General features: G+C 39.2%; 3 protein-coding genes across 5 annotated transcripts in view; 2 read left to right on the top strand and 1 right to left on the bottom strand.

Annotated features, from left to right (window-relative positions):
• The window catches only part of lzts1 (leucine zipper, putative tumor suppressor 1), a 17,482-nt gene extending 11,174 nt beyond the window's left edge, over positions 1-6,308 (top strand). For both annotated transcript variants that reach the window (XM_023418152.2, XM_023418153.2), the window contains exons 4-9: positions 756-918; positions 1,019-1,410; positions 1,535-1,708; positions 1,883-2,014; positions 2,344-2,538; positions 2,833-6,308. In XM_023418152.2, coding sequence (XP_023273920.1) covers positions 756-918; positions 1,019-1,410; positions 1,535-1,708; positions 1,883-2,014; positions 2,344-2,538; positions 2,833-3,381 — 1,605 coding nt within the window. In that variant the 3' untranslated portion in view covers positions 3,382-6,308. The remainder of the gene's footprint in view (positions 1-755; positions 919-1,018; positions 1,411-1,534; positions 1,709-1,882; positions 2,015-2,343; positions 2,539-2,832) is intronic.
• A 1,363-nt stretch (positions 6,309-7,671) lies between these two features.
• hspb11 (heat shock protein, alpha-crystallin-related, b11) lies at positions 7,672-11,923 on the bottom strand. The gene is made up of 5 exons (XM_023418158.2): positions 11,671-11,923; positions 11,422-11,528; positions 8,238-8,306; positions 8,103-8,146; positions 7,672-8,019 (listed from the first exon to the last, which is right to left on the bottom strand). The coding sequence occupies exons 1-5, from the start codon at positions 11,760-11,762 to the stop codon at positions 7,927-7,929; spliced, it is 405 nt and encodes a 134-aa protein (XP_023273926.1). The 5' UTR covers positions 11,763-11,923; the 3' UTR covers positions 7,672-7,926.
• Positions 11,924-11,952: 29 nt separating this feature from the next.
• smn1 (survival of motor neuron 1, telomeric) lies at positions 11,953-15,619 on the top strand. 2 transcript variants are annotated; one of them, XM_023418157.2, is made up of 8 exons: positions 11,953-12,078; positions 12,592-12,663; positions 12,758-12,877; positions 13,061-13,252; positions 14,134-14,313; positions 14,698-14,772; positions 15,011-15,118; positions 15,406-15,619. In XM_023418157.2, exons 1-8 carry the CDS (start codon positions 12,031-12,033, stop codon positions 15,460-15,462), a joined length of 852 nt encoding a protein of 283 aa, XP_023273925.1. In that variant the 5' UTR covers positions 11,953-12,030; the 3' UTR covers positions 15,463-15,619. The 2 variants fall into 2 exon arrangements, with proteins under 2 accessions (XP_023273925.1, XP_023273924.1); XM_023418156.2 differs by having other exon boundaries at positions 14,695-14,772.
• Positions 15,620-17,094: the final 1,475 nt, after the last annotated feature.

The raw sequence follows: 17,094 nt of genomic DNA, 5'->3' as shown, positions 1-17,094 counted from the left end.
GGGTAGGAAGCAGCTTTAAAAGAGACAGAGCAGAGAAGAAAGGAGAATAGAGAGAAGGATCGAGGGCCAAAGAGAGTTTGAGGGATAGAAAGAGAGAGAGAGAGGAAAAAAAAAAACAAGGCAAGGCATCCCAGTCATGAAGTCAGTGAGAAGGAATGCTGAGCTCACAAGCTTTACCTCTTCCACTTCAGCAGTAGCTCATATTATTAATATCACAGAGAGGGGCTATTCATCTTCCCTCAGACAGCACATGGGGGAGAGATGCGGGTTGCAGAAGGGAGGAAAAGAGGACAGAAGGGAGGGGAGGTATGGTACTGCTTGTGACGTTCTTGGACAGCACAGATGGGGCATGTGGAGTATAAGTTCATCTTTGAAATGAGTTTTCTCCATTATGACAGTCTAGTGAATTTTACTTGCAACTACTGTTGTGTGGCTTTTAATACCGTCAGCTTGTAGTGAAGCAATTCTGCACGCTTCACTGGTTCTATTTCTAATATGAAAAGACATGATTGGAAAAAACATCTATCCCTTTCATTTGTACAGACTTCTACCACGTGACAATATTTATCTCTCTGAAAGCCAGTCATTATGATTTTTCAAGTTTCAGAATGTGACTCATCCTCGGCTTTTTGCACTTTCCGTAACAGTACAAGAGGACTATCTTTTTGCCGTGCTGTCAGCTAAGAGAAGCCACTGAATATGAAAACAAAAATAGGGGAGGGCACCCCTGACTGTGTGTCATTTCACTCTTCCAGACCTCTGCTGAGAAGTCATTGGTCCGTTCCACTGCCTTCAAGCCTGTGATTCCCAGGAGTACGTCCTCCACAGAGACAGGCCAGAGCAGCCTGGACCACATCCTCTGTCCTCTGGTGAAAGCAAGGACTCCAGACATTAGACACAAGCAAGACACTTTCTCAGGTCTTTGTCTATTCTATATTGGTAAAACATCTTAAAATGAGATTATTCAGGTTGAATGACAAATTACACTCAAGCCAAATGTCATCCCTTTTCCTTTCAGGGACTCTCTCAGACTCCGGACGTAACTCTATGTCTAGCCTCCCCACCCACAGCACCAGCGGCAGCCTAAGTGCTTCCACAGGCCCTGTCAGTCACAGCGACGGCAGCTCAGCTCCCGCAAACAGCCTCAGCAAGGGAGTACAACCCAGTTTGCCTTCATGGGTCAGTGGGAATAGCGCTAACCTTGACTGTAGCTACAGGGCTGTTTTAAACAGCAGTGGGATGGCTTCTAAGGCTAATGGGGATGCTGGCTCCCCACTTTCTGCAGATGAGCCAAGCCCTCTCTCTGAAACTGCAGGTGGGATTCGCTCCCCTATTACTACAGATGAGTCACTGATTGAACGTTTGGAACAAAGGCTGCTGGAGAGAGAGACTGAACTGCAGGAGCTACAGGTACCAAGCTGTAATAAAAAAAATTTAAAAAAAAGCATGTGTTCAAGATCAGCATCCCTCATTAGTAGTTGGACTGTACAAGTGTTTGAGATTTTTTTATTTAGATTTGTTCACCTTACAACAGGTGAGTTTTGAGGAGAAGGAATCAGACACCTGTCAGCTGTTTGAGGAGAGACAAAAATACTGCGCTGAGGAGATGGAAGGGCTGAAGCAGCGATGCTCCATGAAGCTACGACAAGTGTCCCAAATGGCTGCAAAAGCCCATCAAGCACTCCAGCTGCAGGTCAGCCAGCTCCAGGTCAGCCCAGCTCCTCTTTTCTTACCAGTCCCCATTAAGGCTGGTTCATTATCCCATAAAGCCTTTCACCCTTTCCAGCTAATCAGTAAATCAAATAAGATCAATATTTCACCATTAGGTGCACAGAAATTCCACACTTTGCACATGTGAAATGAACAATCGACTCTTGTACAGGCGGAGAAGGAGAGGCTTCAGGAGGACGTCTCAAAGTTAAGCCGGGAGAAGGATCTTGTCCAACTCAGACTGAGGTCTTATGAGACTGAGAGCACACAGTTGGCTCCGACACTCGAGGAAACTCAATGGGAGGTGAGTCATGAGTCATACGTGTGATATCAGTTGGATTTGAAACCTTGCTGCATACAATACAATCTGGTACAACCTTCCTGCTGGGGTGTGGAAACATGGTGTTTTTCCATCACTAGAGGAGCAAATCCAAAATGTTCATCATCATTTTTAATAAGAAACTGAAATCAAAAAAGAGTCAGAGGTATCAGCTTCCCCATTTTCCTAAGTAGTTCACAATGCTGCCCTTTTACACCAAGAGCATGACTTACTTTTACCTTAATAAAAAAACATCTTTCTTTGCCACAATATTACATTGTTTTATCTTCATAATTGCCTCTGTCCAAATGTAGGTGTGCCAGAAGACAGGCGAGATCTCACTGTTGAAGCAGCAACTGAGAGACAGCCAAGCCGACGTCAGCCACAAGCTAAACGAGATAGTCAGCCTGAGGGTGTCACTGAAGGAGAACACAGCAAAGATGGAGATGCTCCAGAAACAGAATAAAGACCATGAAGACAAACTCCACTCTCGCACTATAGAAGTTGAGGTTAGTCTGTTGAGTCTGTGATTCAATGGCAAGTCACTGCACAATGTTTAAATAATGCCCACAGAGTGCTTATAAGATGAAAGCACTTTTATTGGGGAATTATAGTTACTATTATGTGATACACTCAACTGCAACATTCAGACCTTTCAATGTCTGTGTTTTAGAAGACATATATAATCACAGTCTTTACTGAGAGAGCTTATTTGACTCTCTACATGATTAGGCCTGTTATATCAGTCAGAATAATCATCTTAATTGCTGCCTATGTCTGAATATTTTCCATTTTTAATTCAGGTTTGCCAAAATGAACTCCAGCGCAAGAAGAATGAGGCTGATTTGCTGAGAGAAAAAGTGAGCAAACTGGAGAAAGACATTCAGGGAATGAAACAGGATCTGGCCACGGCCAAAGAGCAGAGGCTGCAACATAGTTTGCAACTTGAGGGCAATGCCCAGACTCAGGCCTCAGAGAAACTAATCCAAGGCTCAGGCTCCCCTGCTCAGGGCCAGGGGGAGGAGAACAGGGAAAACATCTCCACAGATCAACTCCGGAGAGAAGTTGAGAGACTGAAGCGGCAGCTCACGCAGGAGAAGGATGCTCAAGAGAAGCTGGCCAACAGCTTTGAGCAGGAGAGGCAGACGTGGAACAAGGAGAAAGACAGGGTCATCAAGTACCAGAAGCAACTCCAGATCAACTACCTGCAGATGCACAAGAAGAACCAGGACCTGGAGAGGATCTTGAAGGAGCTGACCACTGAACTGGAGAACCGGACAGAGCTAGGCATGGACCTTACCTACAGCTCAGGGTTACAAACATATGACGACGTTATTGCCACAGAGATTTGATGGGAGCACTCACGTGCTAAAACTGATACTGTCACTGGACTGTTTTTTGACCACGGATATTTATGTGACTTAATGCCACATGCAACATCACAACAACTGGAGCTCATTCACTGTAGTGTTTTACGAGGTTTATTTAATAGAACATGCATCTGGTGGTGTTTTGAGTCAAGGGCATAAAAAACAGTAAAATTATACTTAGCTTTTTGTGATGACACTGTTACTACTTGTTTAAAAGTTAAAAAAAAAAAAACTAAGTTATTTAATGTTCAAATGAGAATATGTTTTATTTTTTTACCACGTTATCTAAGGATCACTCATCATTCAAATAATGCACAACTTTGTCACTTATTAATTTTTAATTGATACAGGCCAGACAATATCTGACTCATCTGTTTCATGATTAATGCCTGACGGTAACACATGATAAGCATGATTGTGGTTGAACATCTGTCCCTTCAGTCCCTTCAGAAAATGACAGTGATATATCATCCATTGTGTCTGGGTTCCTAAGGCTTCATTTACTTGGCCTTGTGTATCCATTTTACTGTATTCTCCCAAAACAGTTGTAAACTATTTCAAAAACAATGCATGTGTCTTATGTTGTGACATGTCTACACCATTGTAAAAAATATGTTTTCCACCACAAATACATGTTAGAATCACTTTCAGCTGTCATGTATTTTCACCCTTACATTCAAAGAGATATTAGTGCAATTAATATATTTTTTTTATTAGATTATCTGCATGTTTTTGTCATTCTCTGAATCTTGTAAACACTTTAAAGCCTTCTGTTACTGAGAACATTTCAGTGATCAGTGAATTCAACTTCATTAAGACACACAAGTGTCTATTCAGGTGTCATATTATGTCCTAATATACAATTACCATCTCTCCACTGATCTTATATTTAATATATGAAATATTTCTTTTTTCATGAACACTATTGTCTGAAATGGGTTCAGGCAGTTAGATGTAATCTAACTGTCCTAATTAATTTACTAAGGCTCCTTTTACAACCATAAGCAAGGATTAAAACTTTGGCTCAGAGGACAGTGAGTTCTTTGTTAAGTAAACTGTAGGCTCTAGGTCTGAACTATGCAGAGAACGGAACATTTATTATACTATCAATATGTCTTGTTAATGCACATAATATAGAATGGTATATACTAGAGACCACCTCTGACAGATACCAAAGACAAATGCAAATGTTGGCATTCACCCTGTGGTGTGTGTGTTTAGAGGGACAGAGGTTGAAGGGGGCTGGATAGAGTAAAATAAAATCAAATATTTAAGAGAGAAACAAAAGGCAAAAAGGTGATCTCTTGGTAGTACGCTTCATGAGAGTTAGCTGGCACTGTTCCACTTGGAGACAAACAATCGTTCCGAGTATCAGCCCTGGCCATTTGGCTCTACTATTCTGGAGCTATTCCACTTCCCACAAGGGCAAAGTAGTTTGTGAAGCAGAAGTTTAACTACTACACCCACTCAATACTCAGGGGCTTGCACAGACTATCAGGCAGAAGTATATACACACACTGCTCTGGTCAAAAATGTGTGTCAATCTCTGTAATGAGGCTGCTTGAGAATGCTCAGCTACCTGCTCTTACATTACATTACCATGGCAGTTCAGCAGAGATTTGGAGGCAGACAGACTAAGTGGAAATCTAAGGTGAGGTGCTGTAACTAGTGACACTCAAACTCGAGTGTCTGATAAGTGTTTTACAGCCTTTATTCTGGGCCTTAGCACAGAAAAGTGATCAAATAGGGAAGAAGCAAAATTACGTTTGATAATGCAGCTTTGGTACTGGACAAAAATAATTCTTGGAATCCAACACACAAAATTAAACTTAAAGCAACTTGTACACCTTGGGCAAAAAAACCCTAAGTGAATTGGTCTTTGTTCTGAGATAGAACTGGAAATAAGTACCAAAAAACAAGCAAGGGTGCAAACACGTAGGTGATTTGAAAAGCAGAAAATATTTGTCATTTGTGTATCACTGCTCCCTGTAACACTTTTGCTGTATTCTGAAAAAAGTGAATATTACATCTATCTCAGTAGACACACTTATTCATGGGGATTCTTTTAGCCAAAAGAGCACAAAGAAGTGAGCAGGTGTATATGTTTAAATATCACCAAATATATTATTGGACTTTGCTTCTTTTCATTACTAAATTGATCCTTTAATGCACTTCACGTTGAAAGGCATATATGGGTGAATACTTGACTTCCTTCATTACGTAAACAACACCACAATAGACAAAACACTGTAGCTATAAATCTATAGAGGTATTAGATTTACAAAAAAAAAAAGATTTGTCAAAATCTTGTTACTATTTATTACACTTCACATGCAATTGCTGGATTTTGGACTCAGAAATAAATATGAATGTTGTTATATATTCAAAGCTGTCTTCAACTGCACTCTTTGTCAGTTCCTCATTATCATTCTCAATTCCTCTTGGACTTAAATAATAATGAGAAGATTGTTTTCTTCTCCCGTCTAATCATCTAATTTCAGCCCATTGATAGTGTTTCCTTCCTCACACAGCAGCTCCTTCCAGCTTAGCTTCTGTCATAACTAAGCTGATTGGACGAAATCAAAACTGAAATCAAATTATGGCCCGTTGTCAGTGTGTGTGGCTCCGTTACTGACATGAAAGGAGGACCACACAGAAGAGATAACAAGAAATTCAAAGCTGCTGGTTTGACATGAAAGAAAATAACAGAACTGGGTGGGTGGGGGGATTTCTTCCTCAGAATAACCATATAGCAGACATCATCTTCACTTATACAACTGTATATAATAAACATGAATCCCTGCTGCTATGTTTTCCTGTGCTTTAAACAATAAGTATGCAGCCATTTTCTGATGTGCTTTAACAGCAGAATAGTTGAAAAAATGTATTAAACTTTAACTTCCAACTTCCATTTATCTTTTTCATAAAATCTACCATTGTCAATTAAGGCATGTAGTAGCGAGGGTTTTTGGGCAAGTTATGATATACTATTTCTTTTTATGGACTCAGCTGAACATAAAGAGTTGTAGTCCAGCAGATGTCTCAGTGTGATTGGACAGCAGTGAGGCAGCCATAAGAAGACACTTGGTGATAATTTAGCCTTGCCCTGCAGTGACATGATAATAATGCACTCATATCCTGCTGTGATTCTCCTGATCGGCTGACAGTCAAGCACAAAAGGGCTTGAATTCATTAGCAACGGGGAGGCACATTTGCAAACCGTGTTTTCACCATACCAAAGGGATCCCTGGTTACATATTAATAGCATACAAATGTAATTATTTCAAAAGTTGTTCTATGATAGCAATAAATTATTGTTCTCCTGTGAAATGGGAGTTTGCGCCTCATTGCATGCCTCGACCCTCACCTCCAACATTATAATAAATATTCCATACTGGTAAATAATAAATGAGTCAATAACAGCCTATCAGTTTCTACCTTGCCCTCATTCCTCATTACACACTCACATACTCAAATGTGCTATATCCCAGCCATACCCCTAAGCAATTAGTTGTTCTAAAATATCAGGGGACTAGTTATTCAGGCATGTACTTCATATTTTTATTGGTTTATTCAGAACCTTGCATGCAGACCAAGCTACAGCAAACACAGCCTCAGCAAATCCCTAAGCTCCTCCACAGTCAGCAAAGTAATTGGGGAGGGAGTCCCAAAGGGTCCTCGCACAGTGCTGAACCCTTTGCTACCGACAAGTTGAAATGGCACTGAAGGTAGATAGGAGTCGGTGCTTGTGTGTTGAGTGTGCGTGGAGGATATAAGTACAGGAGGTGGCTTGAGTACTTCGTGTAAATAGGCCCGCAGTCTTTATAGACTCAGTGGTTGGCTTGGAAACCATCTGGTTCCCCAAACCCCCAGCTGCTTTGCCCATGGTTCCCCATTTCTATGGGGATGTCAATTTCTGCTCATGGGGGTGGAGTTGGGAGGGAAGCAGCAAGGATGCCAATTTAAGCCCCCATTGTTCAAAATTAGTTAATTAACTCTATCTCTCACACATGCAGAGAGAAACTTCCTTTGTAAGTAATTCTGCCATTCATCACAATCCAACTCTTCCATTGTGAAGCTTTGCCAACTATAAGCTTGTGAAATTAGCAGGAACAGTTGAATGTGAATAAAAAAAGCCCCATAAGTGAATCCATAATATTAAATAAGCACAAACACAGAAAATGGGTTGAAACAAATTTCAAAATTAGATGCCAGATTCTTGCTTTATCTGCAATTCCAACTTCACTGATAAGAATAATGCAATCAAATTAATTTTGTTTGGACATACATTTATTGATGTTTCCAAATCAATGTATCTCACATATTCATGGAATATTCTTATCAGAGTCACAGTAACTACTACCACTGTCTACCATGAGGGAGAAGATGTGTGGGTCAGTTTGCGTGTCCCTTATGAAAACAGACTGAGCATCTAATGAGATCTACTCATATTTACAAATACTGACAAAAAGCCATACACAGTATATACAAAAAATGTCAGGTATTAATTCACAATAATCAAGTGTGTCAGTTTTGTACATTGACTCTGTGCACTGAAACAAAGTGATCATAACCTGTGGTGATGATAAACCGAAGGTGGGTTGCACTGCTTCCATTTAGCTGAAAGAGAAAATAAAAACAATCAGTTGTTTTACCTGTTGATTCTATGGATTCATGTTTGACATATTTTCATTGTGACTTACCGATATAGCGTTTGATTGAAGATGTCCTTCTGTATGTTCAAATTCTATAAATGTATATACATTCAGGTTGTTAATCCCAAATCCAATTCTATGCCATTTAAACCAAATGTGCAAAGAGATGGATGGCCCCCTTACCTTTCTCTGTGACTGACTCAAATTGAGAAGCATTTTGTGAGGTATTCTTTTCTATCTTTAGATGCTTAACTGCAAAAGAAAAAAACATGGCTATAAAGATATCCATGAATGGAATCAAACACTGAAACAACACAAATTAGGCATATTTTTCTTTTCAGTAAAACATTTAATCTTAGATTTTGTGAAATGTAGTTAAATGTGGTAAATTGTGTTGGTTCACCACTTTGGTCGACAACTTTTGTATGGATCGTCAGGAAATTTGCGATGTGCATTCAAGCCAGCTTCCAGATCTGTGATCACTTTGGTGCACCCTTGATTTTTCATCTAGCGCCTTGATTAGGTCAAAATTCCAATTTGCCCAATACTTTGGGTTTATGACCAACTACCAGCAAAATTAATGACACTCCCAACACCCTCAGCTGTCCTTCATGTTTATTGCAAATTAGCAAATGTTAGCATGCCAACATACTAAACTAAGATGGTGAACATTATGTAAGCATTATACCTGCTTCACATCAGCGTGTTAGCATTGTCATTGTGATCATGCTGGTTTCAGCATTTAGCTCATGGCAAAGCCTTAGACCATTAACACACTGAACATCTTGCTTTTCATTTTGGTACCCATGTTAACGGGTTAGAGTGGACACACGTCACAGTACCAGTTGCATGGCTGTAGTTTTGTCCAGTCATGTTTTTCTTCCTTCAGATGACCATACAGTCAGTTCTTGTCTAAAACCTTCCAAATCAGTCATTTTGACCATGTAAATACTGACATGTATAATTTAAGACTTTGAGGACTAATGTAGTCAACGTAGAACTCTGTAATTCTGATTACAAACACTACTGAGCTGAAGAAACTCTAATAAGTCTAAGGATAATTAGTCTTGACTTCATCTCAACAAAAGATTTGACAAACAGTCTGGTGTCTAAGATTTTCTAGTGTGCAGACGCTGCAGGCAAGGGTGCCCTGTCGCCTTTATTGTTAACATTATTGATTGAGCCCTTGGCCGAGGTCATCAGGACTAATCCCAACATAAATGGGATTACAGTTCGTTAAGAAAACCATGTTATCTCCCTATTTGTGGATGATGTTCTTCAGTAGGAATCCTGAAAAATTCATTTTGACAGCTCTGAACTCTATAGCCTCATTTGGTGCTCTGTCAGGTTATAAAGTTAATCCAGGAAAATCTGTTGCTATGCACTTCAATATCCCCCAGAGTATGCCCATACAATCTCCCTCTCAGGTGTAAGAGAGGGGTCTCAGATACTTGGGTGTTTTCGTCACTGCTGATTTAAACCACATTTTTTCTGTACAATTTCTGTACACAAACAAAACTTTTGAGACTAATTATTCCCCTCTAATTAAAAAACTTAAAAGCAACTTGAAGAAGTGGACCCTCATGCCAACTCCCTTCTTTGGGAGAGTCAGTGTAATAAAAATGAATATCCTTCCCTAATTAAATTATCTATTTCAAAATCTCCAATGCTATTTGACCCCAGCATTTTTTAAAAGTCTTCTAACTCTTGTTATTGGAATAACATCAATAACATCAGAGAGTGAGGTTTGTTAAATTTACTAAGCCGAATGAACTGAGACGTTTATCCCTGCCCAATCTATAACTCTATTGGTCAGCTCAACATAAAATAATGAAAAATTGGTTTATGGATAGGCAGGATTCTTTATGTATTGGTCTTCAACCATATCCTAGAAGGTTTAAATCCCTCCACCTTTATCAACAATATAGACCAGATAAATTCTCTTAACAATAATATTATTATTCATAACACTACTGGTTTGGAGGGATGAGAGGAAATGTTTAAATATTCCCTCTGTTATTTGAATCCTGATTTTCTGGCACAGATTAGGAGTACTGGTCTGATGGAATGGGTTTTCAAGGACCTATCAGATTTTACAGGCCAGCTGATCTCTAACTCTTATAAGTCTTGGATCAAATTAGAACTGATTTTAATATTCCTCTTAAAGATTTTTTTCAAATATCTCACTTTATAGAGTCTCTTTTAAGGAGGCATGGGATCCGCGTGAGACTGTAGGAATTGGAAAATGCCATAGTCTTGGCCAAATCTCTAATAGGAATAATTTCAGACATTTATGCTCCACTGCTGTACTCTGATTTCTCATCTTATGATTCCCTGAAGCCGTTGTGGGAGTGTGATCTGGAGGTGACATTTGGTTCTGCAGATTGGAAAGATTTGCAATGGCACCTTTCCAAAATCTACTTCAATGTCCATACATGAACAAAACTTTCTAAATTTTTCAAAATTTTCTAGAAGACTTATTTCACAGCTATTCACCTCCAGAAATCGTTTCCCATCGGCTCAAAGCTCTGTTATGAATGTAAAATACACAAAGGTATGTTTATACACTTTTTTGGTCATTTGATCACATTCATGTGTTCTGGAAAAAGGCTCATTCTGTGATTCAGAAGGTTACTAATCAACGGTTTCAACTGTCTTCTTCATTTTATCTGTTAAACCATACACCTGAAAATCTTTTTGATACAGACATCAAATCTGTGTTAATAATTATTTTATTTCTGGTTAGCCATGTGGATCTCCTGCTGGACAAACTACTTCCTGATGTCAATCATAAATTGAACAAATTCCAGGGGCCCTTTACATTCTTTAGTGACTCTGATTCCTTTGCCCTCAGAAGGCAATGGCTGATTGCTTCATCTGGATGTGCTGTTTATTTAAAAGTTTTGATACATTTTCCCAAAGTGTGTCCAAACTTTTGACTGACACAGCTTTTTGTGGTTTTTCCTTTACTCTCTCTCTCTCTCTCTCTCTCTCTCTCTCTCTCTATTTAACTTTTATATACTAGAGCATCCGTTGTTGGTTTGGACTTTTCTGTTTATTTATTTGTTTACTCTTCGCTATTGTTGTCTATGTTGAAGGGTGTGTATGTGTTGTAGTTTAAAAATCAATGAAAAAAAAAAGAGTAACATTTTATATTGACTATGTTAACAAGAAGAGACTTACAGTTTGAATTTGATCAAAATGACTAGTTTAATAGCTTTTATTAATTCATTTTTTAAGATAATGACACAGCTTGTGTTTGCAATTTGTCATGGGGGACTTCAAGACACAAAACAGCAATTCTTTGCTTGATTTCTCAATGTATTCGACTGCAGCAGTGTGTATGATAGTATCACAGCCTCCATACCATTGTAGCTGTCCACAGTCACAGCAGAGATCTTCTTGGGTTCAGCAAAGCGGATGATGAACTCCTGAGGAAACATCCCGGTCGACATCCAAAAGGTTTTAGTGTTTCTGGGTGAAAGGGACAAACAAGCATTAAATGTTAAATGTTAAAACATTGAACCAACGGGTTAGGGAGCATTGAACGAAGCGAACACCTGACTTTAACTTTCACTGTAGCGACTCAGGTATGAGCAGAACAAGCTACACTCACCCGTCAATGATGTTTTCTGGTGGGTGATTTTCATCGCTGGATGCAGCGACGACAACTTTTGCTCCCAAAGAACTCAGAGAGGAATCGATCATCTTCAGTGGGTCACAAGAGAGACTATGATCTTCGGTGCCACCTGGTTGAGGAAGATAACAAGAGTTTCGACAGTAATGCACAACAACCTGTTGTTTTAGTTTACGGGTCTTGGGGAAGTGGACAACTAGCTACTGCCGTTGCCTAGTCAACCACAGCGTCGCAAGATATATACGTCAACATTATTGTAGTACGTCACCATTTCCGACGCACGTTGGTCGTTACTTGTTTAGCAATTACCACTTAGCAGTGAAATCTGCACACCTTCACATGGCGAATGGATGCAAAGAGGTGTTGTTTACTCGCGGAACTGGTCAGGTTAGTCACGTTGCATCACTGAACTTCAGATGACAGCACTTGTGCAGTTTTCCAGGCCGTTGTAGGTTTGGTGGAGATGGAGAGCTAGGATGCTAAGCTACAAGCCAACGCTGAGTTGGGCTAAGTTGGGTAACAAAGAGGAAAGGAACAGAAAAAGGGGTGAAATTAGAGATCCTCGTGGTCCCTGATTTCATTAGTCGAGATAACGCCTTGTTTAAATACAATGTCTTGGAAAAACCACATGAATTAGGTTTAGCTGCACAAAGATGTCGCACTTTGACTGCTGTAGCATCCTTCCTACTGTGTAGAATATGCAAAGGTAAACATGTCAGGTCAGAACACTGAGTGCACTTAGAAACTGTGCACTAGAGGATCAAGTAAATTTAATAAACTATACAATTTTTCCACAACCTTTTAACATCTCATCTGTCTTATTTTCCATTAAATAGGACATATTTGTTTAAAATAGTTTTTCGTCTGTAGAGGCTCCATATCTGCTGTTCTCTTTTCCAGAGTGATGATTCGGATATATGGGATGACACAGCGCTGATAAAGGCTTATGACAAGGCAGTTGCATCATTCAAGGTAAAATCGGTGCTTTGCGCTGTATGTGGGTGTAAAATCCTTATATTTGTGTTTTCCACTCATGGTGAGTCTCTGCTGTTGCTTTCTTTGACAGACCGCCCTTAAAGGTGAAGATGAGCCACAAGCCTCCAAGAAAAACCAACCAGGAAAAAAGCGCAAAAACAACAAAAAGAACCAGAGCAGGAAAAGAACCAATGCACCACCAGATAAAACGGTTTGTAACTGGCACTAAAATACTGATAAATATACAAGTATGGAGTCATAGGACTGCCATATAAAAGAATAAGACATTAACAATGGATAATTAATAATTAAGTTAATTAAAAAAATGTGAAAATAGAAAAATAAATAAATAATAAAGAAAGCTTATTTATGTACTAATTTATGTGTGTCACAGTGGCAGGTTGGGGACTCATGCTGTGCTTACTGGTCAGAGGATGGCCAGCTTTATGCAGCCACCATCTCCTCCATAGATCAGGAGAGGGGCACTTGTACAGTTGTTTATACAGACTATGGCAACGAGGAGGAGCAGAACCTTGAAGACCTGCTTTCAGAGTTTTCTGAGGGTGATGAGGAAACAAATATAAAGGTAAAGCAAAGCAAATAAAACACAGTATACTCAGTGTTTTTTATTATATTTTTACACTCTTACCTGTTTATTTCACCGGTTAATGGTGATGTATAATGCATCAGTCAGTCCATTTTCTTTGGCTGTGTTTTTTGTATTATTCCCACATACCAAATGTAGAAGATATGATGTCAGGTCCAAACAACAAAATCTGATAGCATAAATGAAATTTCTTATTGTAAAAGTCAGGTTTTGCTGTCACTTTGTCAGAATCAAAGGAAAAGGCCTTCTGTTCAGACTCAACATTTTACATTTTCAAAATTGATAAACTCCTTTCACACATGCACCTTCATTTGTAGAGAGATCACTCATTTTACCCTCCACTCATTCCCTGATGCAGTTCACACAAGGTTAAGCCTTTCCCGCTGCAAATATGAGAAATTAACAAAATTAACAGTATGTCAGAAGGCAAGTTACCTATGATACTGTCCTTGGAGAAAAAAAAAAAAAAAAAAAAAACATTGTCTATTTTCATTTGGCTGCTGCAAATAAAAGTAGGAAGTTATTGACAGATGAGGTAACTTGAGGCAAAGAGAGATTTACCGTGCTTGATCTTCATCAAATAAGAACTCCTGGAATGTAATGAACAAAACAAAATAATTTCTATCTCACAGTCAATCTGAGGATTAAGTTGTAATTAGTATAGCACTTGCTTCTTATACAGATTGTGAATTAATGAAGCTATTGACAAGTTAATATTCATTTCTTCTTTGCCTGTACCACCCCTCAGCCCCCCCGCCCGCTTCCAAAATAAAGTTAATATGTATATCAGAAGATATCTGCCAAGGTATGAAAAGAAAAATGACAAATAAAGGTTAAAGCAGTTTGTCTCTGCTACTAAGGTAAATGAGGTGGAATCGTCGACAGAAGAGAGTGACAGGTCAACCACACCAAACCAACACAAACAACAGCCACACAGTAAAGGCCAAAAGTCTAAGGCCCACAAAGACCCACCTCCTATGTGGGCTCCTGGTTTCCCTGGGTTTCCTCCAGGCCCACCTCCCATGCATGCTTTCAGACAGGTAAGAAGAAAGTGTTTTTACCTTTTTTTTTCTTTTATTATTCAGTGAATAGAATTAACTGCTGATAGACTGTTTTCATACATTAATTGCTTGACATTAAAATGTTGACTTTAATCCAACTCCTTTAAATTCTTTGAGAAGGTTGGCTTTTTGCTGCAGTTAAAGTAATGGTAAAATGAAATGTAAACAATTAAATGGAATATAAACAACCTCTCAGATTTGGCATTTATCACAGGTGCAACTTTTGTTGAGACTGAACTTATTTTAAATAGAGGTTGTTTAAGCTATTAACCTCCTTTCAGTGTAAAATGATCTTGTAATACTGAGATCACAGTACTTGTTTTCAACCCTTTTTTTTTTTTTTTCTTTTGTGTCCTCTAGCAGGGTGGAAGCAGGCGATCTGGTGGTCATGGGCCTGTACCTCCTTCCTGGCCTCCCATGATGCCTTTTGGTCCTCCGGTGAGTTGGAAATGTGTCTTGTACACTAATTACAAACGCAAAAGCCACATCAGATGCTGATTTATCCGAGCACTGGGATCTGCAGTCTATGTGTAAAAAGGAGGCATTTGCCCATCCAGCTAGTAAATTGATAAACAAGCTGTCCATATAACACATTAGTGATCGACAACAAATATCATCAGACTCCAGCATCTGCAGTCTGATCACACTCCCTCTGCTGTTGATTTCTCTACCTCAGATGATCCCTCCACCTCCACCGATGAGCCCTGACATGGTGGATGACGAGGCCTTGGGCAGCGTGCTCATCTCCTGGTACATGAGTGGATATCACACAGGATACTACCTGGTATGTGCATGCTGGCTAATTGGCTTATTATGGGCTATAAAAGGGATTTACAGCTTTTACTTACAGGCTCAGTCTCTTGCATTATGTAGTGAAGAGAAGTAGGCGTATGTGGTAATTTGGACACTTTTTTGCCTTTTTGGTGAAGTTGCTCCATTTTGTTTTGCTTCTTAGCTAGAAAAGCCTTTTTAACAAATGTATCCAGGTTCATAATAGGTAGGAGTCCTTGATTTTTAAAAGGGGGAGCTCTATTAACATCAGATTCCCCGTTTTATACTTTTTTTTTACAGGGTTTAAAACAAGGTCGCAAAGAAGCTGCCAACTGGACAAAACTGCATCACAAATGAAATGATCAACTCAAGATTTCATCCTTGATTGAGAAGGAAATTAATTGTGAATTAAGTGTACATGCTGTGAACAGAGTGTTCATCTGAGTTCAAGGAAAAGAGTTTTGTATTCTTCTGTAAATATATTAAATAAAGGCTATCACAGCACCCTTGCTAACTGGCTTGGTATTTTGTTTTTATTACACTGTGCACTGTTTATTACACTGCTGAGACAAAATTATGTAAAATTAAAACTTATTAAACAGTAGATTCTTGTAAATACAGGCACTTTTTTTCACTCATTATAAACACATTTTTCTAAATTATTTTACCAATTAGCAAGAGAGGGAAGTGTTTGCTCTAGATTATTTATGGAAATGTATGTGTGACAAACTTAATGTATTCTTGTAATGGCAAGTATTGTCCAGTAGAAGTCAGACTAGTATAATGTATTCACATTATAGGGAAATGTTGCATGACTACATCATAGCATGGTGTTTAAACCTACACAGAGGAACACTTGTGTGTCTCTTGGCATGCTAAGGCTCTGATTGCAAGCCAGACTTGAGTCCTGCTTCAGTCCCTCAGGAGCTTTCCACACAGTTAATTCAAAGTCTCATTCCAGTATACGCCTTGCATTCCATCTCTCTGTTGTCCCTGAGGTGTTGCCTCATCCGCCACCCAATATAGGATCGCATCTATCATAATGTTTTTCAACTCACATCAGATGGGTGCACATTTCAGGGTGATAGCAGGCCAGGTCTCGGCTACAGACAGTATGGCAGACTGGGCCAGATGTGCAGATAAAGACTGATTCTTTAGCAAAATCACTGATACATGAAGATCATATTAAAATCATTCAAAGACATTTTGTCCTCATGTCTTTTACACTCGACAAACTCAACCTTGCAAACCTTAAATGTTGATGAGAAAAGAGACGGATATTCGTATTTCATAACTTTATACAGCAGAGCACAAAGTCTGCTCACCTGCTGAGCTGTCCCGAAAACTGATGCTGGAATGTTTCAGGTTTAATCATGTAAGAAACGTAGGGCAATGGTTGCAAATGCTGTATGCAAGTTTATATTTAGAATATAGAAAACCACATGTAATTACAGTTGGAACAACCACAGTCATTCTGCTGAGGCTGTTGCACTTTCCTTCCATGAAAAGAAAGTCAAACAGATTCCCTGCATTTTCTATACTGGTGATTTACTGCCTGCTTGCACCCAGTCTTCAGGTTCTAAGCTATTGGGCAATTGATCATACAATATGTATGTATATACATATTTATATTTACAAATATATATATATATACACTGCCTGGCCAAAAAAAAAGTCGCCACCTGGATTTAACTAAGCAAATAGGTACGAGCCTCCTATTGGATAATTACTGCATGGGCGATTATCTTTCAGCTGGCAACAAGTTATTTATCCCCAACTGGTGCAATGAGTTGCCTCTCATTGCTTAAACAACCATGTCGAAAGACACATCCCGTGGTCGTGGAAAAGATGTTAGTCTGTTTGAGAAGGGTCAAATCATTGGCATGCATCAAGCAGAGAAAACATCTAAGGAGATTGCAGAAACCACTAAAATTGGATTAAGAACTGTCCAACGCATTATTAAAAACTGGAAGGATAGTGGGGACCCAT

The sequence above is a fragment of the Seriola lalandi genome, unplaced genomic scaffold (genome assembly GCF_002814215.2).
Source record: "Seriola lalandi dorsalis isolate HSWRI2012SDOR001 ecotype SW California unplaced genomic scaffold, Sedor1 jcf7180002054581, whole genome shotgun sequence".
NCBI classification, from domain to species: Eukaryota; Metazoa; Chordata; class Actinopteri; order Carangiformes; family Carangidae; genus Seriola; species Seriola lalandi.
The sequence above is the reverse complement of the archived record's forward strand: the minus strand, read 5'-3'. Positions and strand labels throughout refer to the sequence as shown.